This window comes from Hippopotamus amphibius, chromosome 7 (assembly GCF_030028045.1).
Source record: "Hippopotamus amphibius kiboko isolate mHipAmp2 chromosome 7, mHipAmp2.hap2, whole genome shotgun sequence".
NCBI lineage: Eukaryota > Metazoa > Chordata > Mammalia > Artiodactyla > Hippopotamidae > Hippopotamus > Hippopotamus amphibius.
Window position 1 is genome coordinate 41,295,287 of NC_080192.1, and position 20,045 is coordinate 41,315,331.

Below are 20,045 nucleotides of genomic sequence, written 5' to 3' on the forward strand. Positions count from 1 at the left end.
GATAACGCAAGGGAGGGGGGTGGTGGAAACCCCCCATGTGGCCCATTTTCTACTGCTGGAAACTCCTCGACCTTGGGCTGTTCCCTCCTAAAGGAGAACTGGCGCCCGCGGGAGGAAGGGCAGGTCGCGGGGCGGCGGGGGCTGTTTCCCGGCGGGACGGTCCCGCCGTCCGGCCTCCGCGGGGGCGGGGGCGGGAGCATCTCCTTCCCCAGCTCCTGAGCCCCTCTAGAAACTGCGGGCTGCCGCTGCGAGGGAGCGGAGGAAAGCCGGCGGCAGCGGGCTCGGTACGTGGGAAGATGCCGGGCGCGCGCGAAGCGGCAGCAAGAGGCGGGGTTCTGCCTTTGTCTCTCGGTCTTCGTCCCGCAGCACCACCGCGAGCAGCCCTCCGGCCAGACGTCCCCGGGCCTCGGAGCCGGCGGGGCGGGGCGGGGCGCACACAGGCCACGCCCACGAGGGGGCTTTAAAAGGTGCCGGCGCTGCGGGCACCCAGGCATCCTGACTCTCGCCGCGCGCTCTCCGGCTGGCTCTCGCTGGTTCCGCCCGCGGTGCGTGGTCGCGCCTCCGACTCGAGTGAGTAGGGCGTGGGGGCGTCTCCGCCGACCCCGGGGGGGTGGGGCGGCTTCCCTCAGCCTGCCGGGATCCTCGGGCCGCCCTGCCGGCGCCCCCTCCCATCTCCTGTGGTGTCCCCGTCGCGGTCCCCCGGGGTCCCCCTAGCCATCGCCCTCACCCCTGCGCCGCGGTCCCCGCACACCTGCCCCGTTCCCCGCGGCCGCCCCCGCCCTGCCCTCGGATCCCGGGTCCGCTGGGCAGAGAAGCAGCCGTGCGTGACCTCCATACCGGTCTCTCGGGGAGGGAGAGGCGGGGTCGAGGGTTTCGCGTGGCTGCGAACCCGCCTTTCAGCAGCCTTGGGGCTCCCCTTCTCCGGGGGCGCTTTCTCTCTCCGCGGAGGGGAGGGCGGGATCCGAGTCTCGGGGTCTCCTGTGCCCCGAGTGTGTGCGCGCTGGGGGTGACCTTTCCAGGGGCGGGTTCAGAGCCCTGGGGGGAGGAGGGGGCGTCCGCAGCCCGTGGAGCCCAGAATCCTTCCCCCGCTGCGTACAGAGCTCCTGGTGTCCCCATTGTTCGGTGGTCTTTGCCCACCGAGCACCGAACCTTCAGTGTTAGAGGAACAGCAGTGGAACGTCTTATTGATCACTGCCAGCTTTTTCCGGAACTTTCTACGACTCAGGTACAAACCGGGAAAGCAGGAATGCTTGGTTGTAAATTCTGCAACAGGTCCTGAAAGTCACATCCTCGGTTCCAAAGCTCCACGTCGGCAGCCCCCCGGGGGGGGGGGGGGGGGGAGGGGAAGGGTGGGTGTTCTGAGTCGGGAGACACCCACGTCTGCCCCACCCCCCCACCTCCCAGCCAGGACGTTTGTAGAACGATATTTGTTTAAATGGTTACCCAAAATGTTTAACCGGTTTTATTCGCAGTCTCCAGGCCAGACTTCTTCATTTTCATTTTACAAATATCTTTTATTTTGGGTAGTTTTTTTTAACTCGGGCAGTAAAAATGGTTTCTTTAGCTCTTCACTTTTGTAATTAATATGTTTTAAAGCTCTACTTATAAAAAAAAGCCAAGAATTCAAATAGGAGAGCCACAAAGTTGGCTATAATTTGCCGCAGATTTTCAGGAAAGAGATGGGCAGTGAATTGATTTCTTTTTTATAAATTTATTTATTTTATTTATTTATTGGCTGCATTGCGTCTTCATTGCTGCACACGTGCTTTCTGTAGTTGCTGCGAGCGGGGTCTACTCTTCATTGTGGTGCGCAGGCTCCTCATTGTAGTGGCTTCTCTTGTTGTGGAGCATGGGCCCTAGGCACGTGGGCTTCAGTAGTTGCGGCACATGGGCTCAGTAGTTGTGGCTCACGGGCTCCAGAGCACAGGCTCAATAGTTGTGGCGCACAGGCTTAGTTGCTCCGTGGCATGTGGAATCTTCCCAGGGCAGGCTCGAACCGGTGTCCCCTGCATTGGCAGTCAGATTCTTTACCACTGCGCCACCTAGGAAGTCTGGCAGTGATTTTAAGAGGGTAAATTTCACATACTTTAAAAACTGCATACCAAACTGGAACAAATTTTATTAAGTCCTCTGTGGTCTCCCCCTACTATCTCCTTGGTCATTGCCCTCTGAAGTTGACTGCCACTGCTACTTTACCAGTATTTCTCAAGGTTCTTTCAACTCTGGATTCTAGTTTCCTTTCCTTTTGCAGAGCGAAGTTAGGTAGAGACAGGGTCTGCATCCCATAAGTCTTTGAAACTCACAGTGCTTGACTTGGGTGTCTTAAGCACAGTTGGACCAGAGCCAGTCCTGGTGAATTGAATGAATGAATCTAGGAATGAGTAAGATTGCAATTGTAGAGAACAAAGATTTAACTGGACTCAAGCAATAGAAATATTAGCAAATTTGATCTGCACTTTCTATCATGAGTTTTTGAATGGATTCCTCCAAATGTATTCATGAATATTGATTGATACTGGTATATGCCAAATACTGGGCTGAAAGCAATACTCATTGGAGGTCTGTCCTGCTGAAATTGCCAACTCACTTGGATTTTGAGGAAATTGTATTTTATAATAAAACAGCAAGAATGTTGGCATAGAGTAGAGGGGGCAGTACTAAAGAGCTTTAGAAGCCTGGGTCCACCCTCAGTGCCGCCACTAAATGTCTGTGGAGATCTGGGCCTCTCATTTTTCTTCTCTGTCAAAAATGAGGTAAGTCAGATGAGCGGGGTGAGCACGCCCACTGCGGGAGAGGAGGCACAGCATTGTGAGGAGGACAGGACTGGCCCGGTGGGCCCAGACTCACATCCCAGCTTCAGAACCCACTGGCTTGATGACCTCAGGCAAGTTATTTTACTCTCTGGCCTCAGTTACTTTATCTTGTAAAATGGCTTGTAAGAGTACATACCTTGCAGGGATTCTTGGAAGGCCTGTTGTTCCTTGTATAAAGCCCAGCCCAGTTTGGGAGAGGTTCCTTGTAATTAGACTCGGTTCTGCACTTTGTTGAATACAGGGGGAAATGGCTATCAGTGAAAGCCTCTTCCAGGAGAGTGCTGACTCTGAACGGCATTGTCTAGGCCTTGCCTGGAGGCCAGCTTTCGTCCCTTTGCAGATATTCACAGCTTTCCTCAACTGTATCATTTCCTGGGCTGGTATTTGCATGGCATCCCTTGTGTCCTATTGGGTAAGGATCCCTACACTTGGGGTCTTGATTATCTAGGATGGTGAAACCTAACTTTTTTGTATCATGGAACTTTCTGGCAGTCTGATGAAGCCTCTGGGTCCCTTCTCAAACTGTTTTTAAGTACATAAGATAAAGTGCACGGTACCAAGTTCACCAATCCACAGAATTTCAAGGAATCTGTGGATTCCAGGTTCAGACCCCTGATTTAGGGGAGTTTTCTCAAACTGGATTGTGGAGGAGCCAGGCACAAGTTCTGATTGTTAAAAATTTTTAATTTTAGTTTAAGTCTTAGAGGAAGAACCAAAAAAAAATATGGTAAATCATTTGCAAAAGATCCCTTGCTTTTTTGTTTACCACCTCATCGTGCCAACAGTACTACTGATTGTCCTTGATGAATAAGAAGAGGACACATACCATGTAATACATTAGGGCTGTATGACTTTCCAGTTCACCATAGGAAGGAAGGCTTCATGGTGGGCCTCTCTCCCAGAAGAGAAAAGTGAAGAGAGGATCAAATCCTCATCCCCTCCCTACAGCAGGACAGAAAATACCCAATTTAAAAAGAAATTGTGCTAAAGCCATCTCAGTCGCTACTATATTTGTGTTGCCAGCATTGGTTTGGTTTTATTGAAACATCAGTCAAAGTCAATATAGTCTATTTGAATTTCATTGGTATTTTTAAGTTGAATTGGTAATTTTGTTTTGGTTTTACAGTTTTGAGCCACTTAATATATCTATACCTCAGCTTTCCCACCCATAGAATGAGGATAATGGCAATGCTTACCTCAGCTGTTATGAGGATTAAGTTAATATAAGTAAACTATTAACATCAATATAATAAGCTTTACATAAGTATTTCTAATTACTGTTACTTATCAGGTGGCAGGCATTCTAATTGCTTTACATATATTGTTCAATCTCAAAACTGCCTTATGATATAAATAAGCACTATCTCAGTTTTTAAAATGAGAAAACGAGCAGATCACATAGCCAACCTAAGATCTTTTGGCAAATAAACAGTAGTCTTGGCATATAAATCTCATTCTGACTCCATGTAAAAATCACACAAACATTAAATTGGTTGAATAATTAAATATCTCGTAGTTTGCACAGATTGTGGATTGCTGGGGCTGGCAGACGGAGGTCAGAGTGCCTGAGTTGAGAGTGTAGCTGTATCCTAACGTGCGATTGGGCAGCTGGTCTCCAAATCTGTGTCTCAAGGATTTTGCTGTCCTCCGAGTTGAAGACATGAGGCAACAGGATGTAGAACTGGTAATGAATGGTGAGGGTGAGGAGAGCTTATTAGATAGAAGGGAGGTTTCCCTCAGTTGGAGAATCGACTTTGGTTAGCAGAGAGGAGTAGTAGAGTACTTTTTGGTTGAAAGTAGCAGTTTGGGTGAGATTAGCACATAGAGGACACTTACAAACTGCTAGCTGGATGGATGAAGACTGGACAGAGAGGAAGGTGTTCCTGTGTGTAAGTAAGTTGATAGCTCAAGGATTGATCACGCTCAGCTGGTTTGAATGTTCTCGGTCCTTAAATCAGATATGGGAGTTTTGGGGACAGCTTGTGGTTCTGGAGTCAGACATGAGTGGTTAAGCCTAGATTTGTATCTTTGGAGGTCAGTGACCTGAGCAAATCACTTAACCTCTGAACGTTTGGTAACCATATTCATGTCCACTCGTGCTCCTGAAGGAAAAGGAAGCCAACATTCATGGAGCACAGGCTCTCTGCCAGGTGCTTCACGAATGTTATCTTCTTACAACCATCCTGTGAGAGAGTGCTCGTCCATTTGCAAGTTATGGCTGAAGACGTGGAGGCTCAGAGGTAAAGGAACTTGGCCAAGATCACAGAGCTGATAACTGACATTGAAGCTGACATCTGTCTGATTCTGAGTTCGACACTCTTTCCCGTATCCCAGGGATGTCTTAGAGGTGGCACGTGTGTTGCAGTTTCTATGGCAGATATTATTAACCACAGCGATCTTTAATGCCTAACTTTGACGGATCTGCAGAATCTTTTCCAGCATAGTTGCAGGAACCCACTATCAGTCAATCAACAAGATGAAACTGTTTTGGCATCCCTCTATCCATAGACCGTACAGACTTCCCAAAGCCCTTTCTACACGCTTCTGTGCTTTGGTTTTTATTATATTGCTGTTATCTGTTTACATGTTTTTACCACCAAAGTACAACTCTCTGAGAAACAGGCACGCTTCCTTTTACCCTTTTATCCTCAGCTCCCAATGCAGGATGTGGCTTATAAGATGTTAAATTAGTAGATTTACAGGAGAGCTACATAAACAGTACAGCAGTACAGTGCTTATTAGCTGCCCCTCCCCTGGAGAAATTACTTGAGATTGAGAAGTGAAGTCAGGAGTTAGCTAGATGAGGGAGGAAGGGAGGGAAGTCAGTTTTCCTGATGTGCGGAGATTAGGGGCCTAATGAAGGAATGGATGGACTGTGAGATGGGTAGGAGAAGATAAGTATTGATAACAAAGACTAAACATTGCTAAATATTGGTGATAAAGGCTGCCAATAATTGAGTGCCAGCCCTCAGTATTTTCTCATCTCATTCTCTTAACAGCTCTGTAAGAAAGGTACTGCTATCCTCATTTTGCATAGGAGGGAAATGAGATTGTGTTGACTCCAAAATCCATCTTCTTAGTTCACCCTGAGGCTGAGCCTTGAAGGCCAGCTTGAAGATTTGGCTTTGGTAGAGGGAGTCAAATGGAACCCAGAGCCCATCATTAAGACAGAGAGTCTATCCTTGGTTCAGTGGTACTCACTCAGATAAGGGAAGCGGATGAAGTAGGTAGTTTGGGTCGCAGAAGAAAAAAGTTTTAGAATGGGCATTGAGTGAAGCTTAATTTCAAATTAATTATAGCTTTTAAACTCTGGCCTCTTTAAAAGTCATTGTAATTGGGGACAGTGCTACTCACTTACGTATTCTTTAACAAGTGACCCCCCTCTGGATGTGGCTCAAGATGAAACTGGTTTATGGTAGATTCTCCTTTGGGGAAGTTGGATTATAGTATAATAACAAAGATTCTAGTATAATAACAAAGCCCTACATGTAGTCATAAATTGTCAAATCTTCTGGAAGCATTTAGAATCTGGGTTTATAGACGGATTCACTCAGCACTGGAGCAATTAACTTAAATTGCAAGTGGCGACATGTAGACTCGAAATTCATGGGTTTGAGTCACTCAGATTCTAAAATAAGGCAGTCGGTGCAGCGCAGGTGGGGCCAATGATCCCTGTGGTCATTGGTTATCTAGAGAGTGAGCTAACTTTACCACAAGGTGACTCAGATGTAGACGGTGGTAATTTTTTTCTTGTGCTGAGTCTTATGGGTTCTGGGTGGTATCTTAGACTGGGGAGAAGCAGCAGAAACTGCACATAGGTGTTTGGATGTAAACCAAGTTTTTTAATCCAGCACAGTGGATAAAGCGTAGTGCTGGAGCTCTTTCAGGTAATGAGAACCAAAGAACAAGACAAACTGAATTAGCCCATGTTTGGCCTCTTTTGTGAGGTGTGTATAACGTGGGGTTTTAGTTCTTCTCTTACCATACTCTAATTAATGCATAGGATCAGGGAAAGGCATGCAGCCCAGATTGCTCAGTGCAAAGCCAGTTTGCTGTGATTAATGTCAGCTGTTGTGGAGTAGTACCGCCAAGGGCTTGTAGGAAAAATGAAGCTTTGGGTTTGTGTGTGTGTGTTTTAATATATGCATAGCAGTGCCAAGAGTGACAGAAATGGAAGATGGTCCCATTTCCCTCTGCCAAATTCAGCACATGTACATAGGGGTTTACCCTAAAAGTGTGAAATTTGAACTTCATTTCTTAGTCCCCACAAGTGTAACTGTTGTTATATTTGCAGTGCATTGTAATGTCCTGGAAAAAAGGTTTATGAGTGACTAATCAGATAATTTTTCTCTTTACTGTCTGTTGCTCTGAGCTGTGTTCTGTAGGGGCTAGTCAGTGGGTTTCCTATAGGAGCACTGATAACAGGATGGACAGTATGGGAACCTCCCCCCCCCCCGCCCCCATCCTCAAGCTGCCAGTTACTGGATGTCTGCCAAGGCATTTATTTACTGTGTTTTGTCTTCACAGTACCTCTGTGAAGTAAAGAGAACTACCTTTCCCCCCTTTTCTGCAGGTAAGAAAACTAAGCCCAAGATTGCATAACCATTATAATAGTCAAGTTAACCCAGGTCTATCTAAACCAATCTGTCTTCCTTCCTCTCTCCCTTCCTTCCTTCCCTCTTTCTTTCCTTCCATTATGAAATATTTCAGACATATGAAATAGAGAATAACGTAAGGAACGCCCAACTACCCACTATCCAGGTTAAAAAATAAAACATAAATGCAACTGAAGCTTTCTGAGGATGCTCTATTACACCACCAGCCTGGCCCCCAGAGAGGGTTATTCAAAAGTCCTTAGGAAAGCCTTTAAACTGAGTGGAACTTTTGAAAAGGTAATGACTTGGAAATTTTACTGAGGATCCAAGAATGTGACAGAGAAGTAGGGCAGTGCTACCTTTGTCTTCATAAGCATAAGATTGAATTGGGAAGTGTACAGACAAGTTGAAAAAGGAAAGATTCCTTAAAACAAAAGAAATTATTTTGACATATGCCAAGTACTCTGGTAGAGCTGTGGTCCCCACCCTCAAAGGAAAGAAGTTCTTAAAATGGTAAGCTGAATAGGTATTGGATAGGTATTTCCCCAAAAGATGACATATTCACATTTGGCTGGCGTGGTATGTACAGCAGGAATCAGACTTGATTTACAAGAAGTGAATTTAAGTAACTCTGAATTACATAAGGAAAGGGAAGATATTCTTCCTTTTTTAAAAGTTCAAGTTACTGTACAGTAGAGAGAGTAACAAAGTGATGAGTTAGTTTTTATGTGTTTTTAAATATTACTCAGAGACAACCCAGGGTAGTGTGAGTTTTGATAGATATCTGGCTTCTTATTGATGATTGCTCCAAAGTAAATATGATACAGGTTGGTGGTATGATGACACTAACATGATGAGAAATTCCTTGACAATAACAAAGTATTTTAAAAGCCAGTGCGGCTGTTTGGGGTCCGATTTTAAGTCATTTTGATGTCATTACCTACAAGTCTGGGTTTGGTGTTGGGTTTTCTCCGGAATCATGGGGGTACTTCCAGCAGATGTCTGTTGTATCTGTGAGCATTCCAGAACACGGGTAGCTTTGGAGCCATGGGGCAAAGTTAGTATCGTTAACTGTACTCTAAACTCAAGCCAGTGCAGGCTGCTGGAGCCAAGTTTTGCCCCAGGTTCTACAGCCGGGCTCAAGTTTCATTGTGGATTTAAACAATGGAGTACCTGTCTCCAGGCACAGCAATAAGAGATTTCTACAACTGCTAAAGAAAAGCTTGCAAATGTATTCCACTGTTGCTGGATATCAATCCTATATGGATGCCCTCACAGGAGCCAGGTAACATTTGTGGACACTAGGAATTATTCTGTTCCTTTCTGAACAAGGCAAATAGGCTTTTTGGAAGTTGAGGCCAACAGTGTAGCGATAACTAGTCCTATCAGACAGGTCTTTGTGTGTGTCTGTGTGTGGTGGTGTTGTTTCTAGGACCAGGGTTCTATCCCCGAAAGACTTAAAAAGGGAATTTATTGGCTCATATAAGTGAAGAGTACAGGATACAACGAGGTACGGCTGGAAAGTATCTATACTAGTCTCTGTTTCCCTCTGTGCTGGCTTCATTCTTAGGTTGTTTTCTTGCAGACAGCTGCTAACAACTCCACGCGTGCATCGGCACAGTTCTAAACCAGAGAGTGGGTTTAACTTTCATTGAACTGGCTTGGGGTCCTGTGCCCATTCCTCAGCCAGTCACCATGGCAGGAGGGGGAATACAGTGATCTGATTGCCACAACGAGTCGCACGTCCAGCCCTGGAGCAGAGGGCAGAGTTAAACCCCTGTAAGCCAGTGCTTCTCAAACTATGTGTGAAAGGACCATTCTTTTTAATTTCCAAATAGACTGTCTGACTGTCCTCTGTCCAACAAGATGAGTCCTCGTATCGTGCTTCTGACTGTTGTGGCATAAAGGTGAAGAAAAGTTTCTAACCGCTTACCTGAATGTTGTCTCGAGTGGTAGCAAGCACAGTGGACCATCACCAGGAGACCACATTTTAATAAGTACTTCTCTAAACCACACATTGCTTCCCTGGAGAAAATCTGGGGAAGAGGGGCCAGAGCAGGCTGTGTTCCAGAAGGATGCCCATCACAGTGATTCACTCTGTAAATCTGTCCTGTGGAAGGACCTCATCTCAGTGTTTAGCAAGTTACTGTGTTCTGGATCGTCTGAATGGTGTAGGATGGGCAAGTGGGATGGGAATTTTCTCTACCCTCCTTTTAATCTTAAGGACTGAAGATTCTTCAGCCTTTTGCTTAGCACCTGTCCTTGTTCCTTCTTCTTCTAGCCGGATTTGAGTTAGTAAGGACACCTCAGCCTTCTTAGCTAGCTAGAGAGGCCAGCAGCTCATCCAAGGAGACGCACCTGGCAAGGGCTGCAAACGCCACTCACCCAAGGGAAGTCTGGAAATGATGGTGGGAACAAAAGGAATTCTTTTACTGTGTTTTTGACACCACTCAGGGCAGGGCTGTCATAACACGTTGTCTTTGCAGGACAACTTCCTATACTGGCAAAGGCACTTGAGCACGTTCGGCATTCAGAACTAGGCATTTTAAACTGGGTTCAGGTAGACAGATTCATTGAGGAGATTAGAACATGTTGCCCTACATCAAAGCAAGATAGCCAAGGATTTAACGTTGCAGCTCTGTCACCTCATCAGGCCACATAGCTCAGAGGTGATTCTGACACACTCAACAAACAATTCATTTCGCCAGGAAGGGAACTCGGTAGCATATTCTGTATGCGAGTTCAGGCCCATCAGGGAGGGAAAACCAACTGTTGGCTGGACTAGAGGACGCTGGGATTAGTGAAGCACAGAAACTTAAATAGTAGCCATCTGGATGGGTGTTTGTTGTGGTTACAGGCTCCACCCATGCAGTTGTGCTAGTCAGAGAAACAACTGTTGGTGCTATAATCTCGCATAACGTTAGCAGAAAATATACAGCTTAATCTTGCTGGGCCATTCAGCGCTTCCTTCCTCCCTAGAAAGGGTGTCACAGCTTGTGTATGTTAAATGGTTAAGAATTTGGTGGTAGTTACAGTGAATTAAACATGTAATAAAAACCTCCATCAAGTGTAAGTTCTTCAGCTGAGTTTTAAAACAGTTCATTACAGCTGGCGGCGGGGGTGGGCAGCGTTTGCCTCTCCACTCCCTACACTGCTTTCTTAACCCCCGTGGATGCTGGCAGTGGCAGTTTGTTTTGTGCCTGGTGAATTGCACTGTTGTACTGAATGCAGGTCCTTTGTCCTGTAGGAGAAAAAAATCTGTGGATGACAAGCGTGTTACCTAGTGAGAGCCGTGATTTGGGAGGTCATCTTGGAGGAACGCAGGCCTTTTAAAGATGTGGTCAGGGCAGGTTTTCAAGAAACCAATGCTGTCTGCTGTCCCCTGGGCTTAAAAAGTCCTCTAGGGAGCTTGTGAGATGTCTCATACAGTCGGGGCCCATCCTAACGATCCTCTCTTCCCGCAGGATGCCCGTCTGGGGAGGTGGCAACAAGTGCGGGGCCTGCGGGAGGACCGTGTACCACGCAGAGGAGGTGCAGTGCGACGGCCGCAGCTTCCACCGCTGCTGCTTCCTGTGCAGTGAGTCTCCCCCACGCTGGGCGCAGACAGAACTCGTGTGTCAGAAGCTTCAGTTCCCCTGTTTCTGGAAGAAACTGTGGTTTTGTTAACAAAGATGATTTTAGCAGCGCCAGTGGTTTCTGCCTGTCTGTCCCCGTGGACAGTGCAAGTGCTCAGCCCACAGCAAGGACAGCAGAGGCGACCCAGACCCTTGGCCTGCGGGTCCCCGTAGCGCTTCGCCTCCATGTGGCGCCCCTGAACTTTATCTGGGGTCACGTCTGTCGCCCCCGCTTCACCGATAGCTTGGGGTTGTTTGTAGCCTGGCGCCCAGCACAGCTCCTGGCGCATCCCAGGGGCTTGGCTCCAATTCAGAGCGATTGGCTTGCTCCCCATCCACCCCAGCTTTCTCATCCTGGCCGGGCTCCTTCTCTTTGAAACCTACTGGCTGGTTTCTCGCCACACTGTTAGTTGAAATTCACATGTCTAGAAGCTCAAAGTAGTGAATATTCAGAGTTCTTTCTTGTTACTGATGTCCTAAATTTGAGGGAAAGGAACTTAGGATATGAAAATCCCATAGAAGCAGGTGGGGAATTACTGTTGTTTATAGATGGAGAATTACCGGAGCGTCTGGTAGAGACAGGAGGTAGGCCCTGAAACAGCACATGCCTGTCTGCTCCAACAATGGTCAGTACCTGCTAAGGGGAGAGAGGGAACAGGAGAGAAGCCCCCCCTCCCCTGCAGATTCCTTCACAGGACAACCAAGTCTTCAGTTTTAAAACAGGGAGTAGCTGCCTCAGGAAGCTCCACGTTAATCCGCTTCTGATTCAAATGATAAAATTTTCCTTAAGGAAGGATTTGTTATGTGAGGAGCCCACCCACCCGAGCAGCTCTCCGCCATCTCTGGAGTACCCTGCAGTGAAAATTACTGTTAGAAACGGCATGTGTTAAAAATAAATTTGGTTACATGAAGGAATAATCTTCAGAAAGAGCTTCCCTCACAAATTGCAGTCGTCCTTCTGCTTCTGGGCACCCGCATTTAAGGCGTCTGGACCTTTTTATACAGCAACTGCTTTGCAGATGACCAGAAACAGACAACAGAGAGTTGCAGTTACAAAGAATACAAATACGACATGTGAATGTTTGCTATGTACGCCTCCATAATAGCTAGCATTTCTCAGATCTGGTTTAACCATTTCTCCTCTTAGAAGTTAATTTTTTTTTAAAGGAATCTATATTTTTCAGCAGCTTTGTAACCAAGAGAGTATGTGAACAAAAAGGAAATGCAAATACTTGAGAAATTGTTCTTAGTTTCCTCTAGGTTAAGCCATGATGTCTACACCATAATCAAGTCAGTGTTTATTAAATGTCAAGGTCTGTACTGGTCATTTTTATTACTCCTTCCTAATATTTGCCTTTGCTGACTAGAGCCTTTTAAGGAAATAATTCAGAGTAGTTTGCAGACGTAGGAGAATTTTACTGCAGAGAATGTGGATGAGGCCTAGGGGGAGAGGGGTGATTCTGTAGTAAAAATTTCATATATTTGAACTTGCTCTGGTTAATAAGATATGTGTTTAAAACCAGTTTTTCTATTTATCTTGTCTGTTAAGGATGTTTGTTCTTCAGCAGTGTCCGATTTTAGGTTAACTCTGTCTTTAAGCAGGTGGATTTCAGTACTTGAGCCTCAACAGCAAGGTTCAAAGTAGATGATGTCATTCTGTTCTACCAGAGAAGATTTTAAGATGATAGAAACTTCGTCATTTAACTCTACTCTGAAGCAACCAGCTAGTGGCCTTTCCCTGCGCTTCTTTCTGTCCTTCCTTTTTTCGTTTTTCCTTCTTTCTTTTAAATAAGGGGGGTAAATCCCCTTTTCTACTATACTCATCTTGAGTTTCCTGCTACCCGATTGTGCTGCAGTGAGCTCTCTCGCAATTCTTTTTTTCTGAAGCTTAATTGAAGTTTTAGAAAGTGAAATAATGTCTGGATAAAGCATGATGACATTTGGCAGTTTTATGAAGTGGGATACGTGGAGATGTCTTGTGGTAAGAAATCCATTAAGAAAGAATGTGTTCTCCTTTGGGACTGAAGGGAAAACAAACGCAGACTTTAAACCACTTGACGACTTTCAGACATACTTATCACTGCTGGAGCAGCCGGTGGCGAGATGAAAGAAGACTGCTTTTTCCCTTCTAGACTAGTGATGAAAACTAGAATTCTGGATTTAAAACCGTTTTTATCCCAGGGGGTGTTTTGGGGGAGGAGGGGCTGCAGAGGCAGCTCCCCCAAGGCGCTCCTACCCTTTTGTTCTTTACCAATGCTTGGATGAAGGGGATGAAAAGATTGAGTGTTGAGGGTTGGGAACCAGGGTCTGGGCGCAGAGTGCTAGTTTTGTTCCCTTTGTTCATGTAATTATAGCCATCTCTTGGAAACTTCTCTCCCTCCTTCCCTGGAGGCAGATTTTACTAAAAAGTTTGAGGCTTCAGGATGTTAACATGCTAATGTATTTCTGAAATGACCACCATATCCTGGGAGGAAGGCAAATCGTCGTCACAGGTAGCTGTCCCGTGGCTTTTGGGAACCAGAGAAAAAACCAGGAATGTGAGAGCGCCTATGCCTTTTTCTAGGCTCTGTGTCAGCACCACCATTATTCTAAGGAAAAAGGCATCTTTGGCTCATTTTTAAAGTCTAACTTTATCCCCCTCAGTGGTTTGCAGGAAAAATTTAGATAGTACAACAGTGGCAATTCACGATGAAGAGATCTACTGCAAATCCTGCTATGGAAAGAAGTACGGGCCAAAAGGCTACGGGTACGGCCAGGGCGCAGGCACACTCAACATGGACCGGGGTGAGAGGCTGGGCATCAAGCCTGAGAGGTGAGTCAGGACCACGTGACCTTCAGGAAGGAGTGGTGGCAATTCATGTTGCTTGGCGAACGGGAATCTGGGAGTTTCCAGATTTTTAGCTTGAAATAATCAAAGACACTGACTCAGATTTTCTTGCATAAACTAATGACTTTTCTGTTTTTTACAATAAACTGCATATATTTAAAGTGTACAATTTGATATTTTTTTTCTTATTAGTAATGTGTATATGGCAATCCCAATCTTGCAATTCACTGACGACTATTCTTTAAGCTTGAAATAATGGACAGTTTTGGACCTGGCACAGTTCTTATTGATTATTCCAGTGATTTCCAGTCCTGGTTTGTAGCATTCTGAGGTCTGTCAAGGAGTCATGATATTCTCAAAAGCAAGTGGTTTAGACTTACTTCCGTTTCACAGTGCTTCAAAGACCAAACGTCATGAAATCAAACGATGGAGAATTGTAGTGTTGGAATCATGAGATGCATTTCTCATGTGCAATTAAGCAGTCAGTGAAATTTCCTCAGTCACTCCTTCCATATAAGAATGTTTCCTCACCAAGAAATTACTTTTCTCTAGCTTACGATTCTTATTAAAAATGGAAATTATTTCCTGTATTTGATTCTAGGAGAGATTAGTGTTATTAAACTTTAAAGGTTTCAGGACCAAAGTAAGCAAAGTGCTAAAAATCTGCTAAACTTCACTCAGTGATTCATGTTGAGACATAATTTCATGTGGAATTTTCTTAATTCCTATTCTTGACCCCATAATTTCCTCATTTGAACTTCACATTTTTCACATCCATTTTACACTGAAGAGGCTAAAATTGGTGTAGTACTCCAATAAGATGGCCTTTCCTTAGACAAGGCCACTAATCGTGCCCTTATTGTAGACTGGACACCATGCAATAATACATGGTAACTCATGTAATCCTCACAACCCTGTAAGGTAGGGTTTCCCATCTTATTCAAGAACAGAGTGCAACAGTGAGAATTAAGTGATTTGCCTCAAGTCACACTGCTAGTTAATTGTAGAGCCTGGAACTTAACCCGGTGTAACTCTAAACCTTGTGATCCTTAAGCATGTCACATTATGGTGTGCTTGGAATAGCATCTGCTGAACATTTATGTTCCTTCTGTATAATCTTCACAGTAACTCTGAGTTTAGATACTGTGTCGCTATTTGATAGATAGGACACGAAGGCTCAGCTCACACAGAGAAGTGGCAGAGCCAGGATTTGAACTTTTGTCCTTTTGGCTGCCAAATTGGTGCTCTTTCCTGCATCGATGCCCACCTCCTGTTGTTTCTTCCACACCTTCTGAGCCATGGTGCCTTGCTGGGCATCAATCATAAGAGGGCTGACTCATTGCTGCGTGCTGTCACTTGCAGGAGCCCAGCTTAGCTTTGACTTTATGTTAAAGTTCATTGTTCTTGTCCTGCTCTCCTCTTTCAACATGTTAAAATCCAGACTTGTTCCCAAGGATTTTATTTCAAACCTTGCAAACACATAAACCTGTACATGCGCGCCTCCAAACAAAACTGATCCATGACCCCAAACGTGAGTCAGTGATTGCGGCCATAGCGTGAAAGTCACAAAGACCGGTGGCCTCTCCTCTTTATCTACTCCTGCTTGTCCACATTCTCCAATAATTGGCCAAGCTTCTGTGCTGGCCTGTGCTGATCTGTGCCCTTGCCTCTTCCCCTTCTTAGCCTGGCCACTTGCTACTCACCCTGCAGGACCACGTGTAGGGATTTCCTTTTCCAGAAGCCTCTCTTAATGACTGCAGTCTGGGAGCACCTGTGGTCTGGACGGCCCTTACGGCACGTGGTCACTGTAACAGTTATGGGGACCAAACAGCTTGGGGAAGACCTCTTGAAGAGGCAGCACTGAGTGGGCAGGAATATCTTCACGGAGGCAGACCTTCATTCTTTCGTTCAGGCTCACCAATTTACTAATTCTCTAACCCTCCAGCAAGTTATTTAACATGTAAGCCTCTATTTCCTCATCTGTCATTTGAGGTAACAATGAACCATACCTTCAGAGGCTGTTGGAAGGGAGGTGGGAGATATCCACCTGACGTTCTTCCTCATATGATTGGCATATCTGGAAATTTTTTGTTGGAAAACTCATAACTGCAAGTGTTGGATATCATTGTGAAAAGCTCTTAAAGATCACTTTTGAAAGTAAGTACAGGCATCCCTCGGTATCCACCACGGGGGATTGGTTCCAGGACCCCCACGGATGACCAAAATCCGAGAATGCTCAAATCATATATGAAATGGTATAGTATTTGCATGTAACCGACACACATCCTCCCGGGTACTTAAGTCATCTCTACATGACTTATGATACCTGTTACAATGTAAGTGCTATATGGAAATAGTTGCTGGTGTGTGGCAAATTAAGGTTTTTCTTTTTGGAACTTTCCAGAGTTTTTTCTTGAGTATTTTCGATCCGGGATTGGGTGAATCTGTGGATGCACAACTTGTAGATAAAGAGGGCTGACTATATATATATATATATATACATATATATACATATATATACACTGTGGGTTGTGGAGGTTTTTTAATAAATATGTCCATATTAGGGACAATGGGAGATTCAGTTTTGTGAATTAGTACTGTGAATTAGTATTTGTGGCTTGGAATAAAATTTCCAGTGGCCACATCAAGCATGATTCAAGAAATGCTGTATATTAAACAACTTAGGTGGAAGTGTAGAAAACCATTAAATGACCAAAAAGTGGATATAGTGGAGATGAAAATATTAAAGATACATGTGATGTCTGAGTAAATTGTTTTATGAAATGCAGTATTTCTAAATTAGCATTTTATTTTAAATATGTATGTAACTTATTTAATAAAATATAACAAGGACAAAACTGTTTTCCTAGTAGGAAAAATTGACACTTATCTGCCCTTTGCTGAGTGCTGTTGTCATATCTTACCTGCTCAACCTACTTGTAAGGTTTTAGAAAAGCCTTTAAATCTTTTCAGAGCCCAGAATGATGTTCTGCATGGTAGGTACATCTACATGTTGAATGGAAAAAAATTATAGAAAACAAGAGGAAAATAAGGTTTACCGAGTGACCTGTGAATAGTGACAAAACCAGCACTCTATATAGAGAAAAAGTAAAAGATACACAGATCACATAGTAATAGGCAAACCTTATAAAATATTTTCCCATGAAGTAATTTATTCATACTTTCCCCTAATATATTGGGGAATTAAGTAATCTGTAGAACATACTAAATTTTCCTAATTACTGCCTAAGTCCGCCGACCTATGTGCAGAAACTTAGCTGCTTAAGTTACCATTGATTTTTTTCTACCTTCTGTGAAGTAAAAAGCTAGCTGTGATTCCAGTGCTAATATGAATAATAATAATGATATGAATGTGGGGTGAAAATATGTGCTGTGCTAGGTCTTCATAAACCATAGCATAATTGTTTAGTGGAGAAGTTAGCACTGGGGATTCAATGAATTCTGAAGAGTTTAGACTCAGAGGGACAGACATTTAATTTGGAGGCCTTGTCTGTCTTTTTGTAACAATGAGCCCATAAATAGATTAAAATAATAACTGGCCAGCCCCTGAGATTTATTTCTTCTTTCTTTCCCCTGTACTGGCCTGTGGAGGCCTCTAGCCAAGGGACAGTGTAGCCATTAAGTCCCAGAGTTCTGTTGTGTCTGCCTTGTGGCTCATAGGGCCTTTTGGAAAATCCTGCCTAATTCCTTTTTCTCCTTTTCCATCCACAAGTGTTCAACCTCACAGGCCTACAACAAATCCAAATACTTCCAAATTTGCTCAGAAATACGGAGGTGCTGAGAAGTGTTCCAGGTGTGGGGATTCCGTATACGCTGCTGAGAAGATCATTGGAGCTGGAAAGGTAAAGTGCTGTCTGGAAGTAATAACTGGATGACTACTCTCCACTCTTTCTCCCCCAGGCACCTGCAGAGCCCACTCAGGCGCTCTGCCTTATAGATAAATGCCTTGAATGAAACTTTTTCTTAATTGAATTTCCATCTGAATCATTCATTTTTGGAAGTGATACCCTTATTTGACACAAATCCCATCTCTGTTTTAAAGAAACTTGTTTTCATAGGGGGTGCTCCTGAAGGTGTTTAACTAACAAGGCCAGACTGTTAACAAACCTGGACGCTGAAGGTTTTCCAGTTGTAGTGAAAGGGGAAAAAACAAAAGAGCAGTGACTTAGGGCATTTGATGTTAATTCAATTTGGGAAAGTTGCTTAACCACTTAATCACTTCACCTCTTTGAGCTGCAGTGTTCTCAGCCACAAAGGAGGCGGTCTGTAAAGGAGCACTGGGCTTGCAGCGAGGTTTCAGACAGCTCTTAGGGCCCTTCCGTGGCACAGCTCCCGGTCCATGTCTTCTGTGGATGAAGTTCGAACTCAGCCCTTTTGCAGGCAACCAAGAATGTAGAGGGTCCAGTTCCAGCCTTCTGGTTGGGGCTGACCCACAGCAGTAAGGAGCATGTTTTGGGTTGATCTTCCTGAGCCACTCTGCCACAGCATCTAAACCTTCTCATTCCTCTCTTCCAGCCCTGGCACAAAAACTGTTTCCGATGTGCCAAGTGTGGGAAGAGTCTTGAGTCAACAACTCTGACTGAGAAAGAAGGTGAAATCTATTGTAAAGGTAAAGTTAACTTCAGTTATTGCTGTCCATGTGAACTGGCTATTAGTGAAGGAACTGTCACCAGCAGGAAAAAAGAAAAAAGAAAAAATAGTCTGAAAGTGGGGAAAAGGTGGGATAATGCCACTGGGTATTTGAAAGTAAAACATCTAGAGATGCTTACAGATGACAGGAAACCATAGAACATTTTTGATGATACAGTAAGTTAAATTCCTGGTCATTTAAAACTCCCCTACAAATTAAAACAAACGATAGTCTTCTTTCAACTTAATGTTTTAAGCAAAGCATGTTAATATATGAAGGTAACAGACAAATATATAACTTGTCTGGCCCAATTTGCATACTTGTAACTCAGTTGGGACCATGAGCTGAACAGTAGGGAATCGGAAGACTCGGACTTACCTTTGCAGCTTTGAGACAGTCCCTGCGTGGCACATTCTACATCTTAAATAAGTTGCGCTCTTTTTGGCATAGCCAACAGTTTCTTTAATTTACGGAGGCTTGTTGGTAATGGGTGTTAGGCAATGCCAGCAAAGCTTAATGGACTTGCACTAATTTTTCCCTTTTCTTTTGTAGGATGCTATGCGAAGAACTTTGGGCCTAAGGGATTTGGCTACGGCCAAGGAGCAGGAGCCCTTGTTCACGCTCAGTAGAGGTGCAAACCCAGAACCAAGATCACACACTGAGAATCTCTACATAATCTAGGCACAGATAATCTAACACTAAACTACTGTGAAATTCTCCCAGTACTGAAGTACTGTATGTTGCCCTATACTTGGATAGGCCAGCTGACTAGTAGGAAAAGAGCACTATATCTTTTTGCTTTATTCATCAGCATTTCAAGAACCATTTCTTTTACATTTTAAATAAAACTTCAGCTTGATTTGGGTGTTCAGTCTTTCAGTTAACCTTCTGGAGGAGTGCTGTGGTGTCGGTTAGCAGTAAATCATTTGGGTCCCCACCTGCATTTTTATCGATTAAAACCCCATTATGCGGTTGACTCACCAGGTTATGTTTGTGTTACAAGTGTTGGAAAAGATGGCCCTCTCTAAGCTGGCCCTCTCAAGCTGGCAAGTGTGCCTCAAGAGAGGGTTGCTAGGCAACAGGCCCTGCCATTCCAGCTTCTTCAGAGGGCATTCAGCAGTGCAGAACTCCTGCCCCACTTGTTCTTCTCTTGTTGGGAGCAGTTTCCTAAAACGTGGCTCCTAGACAACCTGCACTAGAGTCACCTGGGAGTACTAAAAAGCAGATTCCTAGGCCCCAAAGAAGCAGAATCTCTAGGGGTGGGGCCATAGAAGGCCTGTAACAAGCTTCTCAGAAAGGCACACTGACCCAGGGCGCACTGTTAAAACACTTAAAGTCTTTTGATTTATCTAGATCTAAAAATTATTACAAACACCTACAGGTAACTACAGAATCTGAGGCTTAGTGTGACTTTTTAAAGACTCCCCACTCTCATCTGATAGATGGTGAATTACTAATCCTGGAAACTGGGGTGATTTTCTCACAAATTTCAATTCTGCAAAATTAGCAAAGAATGTTGCATTGTCCTGGCACATTCAGCTGGCT

General features: G+C 44.6%; 1 protein-coding gene across 4 annotated transcripts; it reads left to right on the forward strand.

Annotated features, from left to right (window-relative positions):
- Positions 1–247: 247 nt before the first annotated feature.
- CSRP2 (cysteine and glycine rich protein 2) lies at positions 248–19,366 on the forward strand. 4 transcript variants are annotated; one of them, XM_057742317.1, is made up of 6 exons: positions 248–570; positions 10,873–10,985; positions 13,666–13,834; positions 17,583–17,712; positions 18,386–18,479; positions 19,053–19,366. In XM_057742317.1, the coding sequence occupies exons 2-6, from the start codon at positions 10,874–10,876 to the stop codon at positions 19,127–19,129; spliced, it is 582 nt and encodes a 193-aa protein (XP_057598300.1). In that variant the 5' UTR covers positions 248–570; position 10,873; the 3' UTR covers positions 19,130–19,366. The 4 variants fall into 4 exon arrangements, with proteins under 4 accessions (XP_057598300.1, XP_057598302.1, XP_057598301.1 ...); XM_057742319.1 differs by lacking the exon at positions 248–570 and adding an exon at positions 7,363–7,386; XM_057742318.1 differs by lacking the exon at positions 248–570 and adding an exon at positions 9,298–9,315.
- Positions 19,367–20,045: the final 679 nt, after the last annotated feature.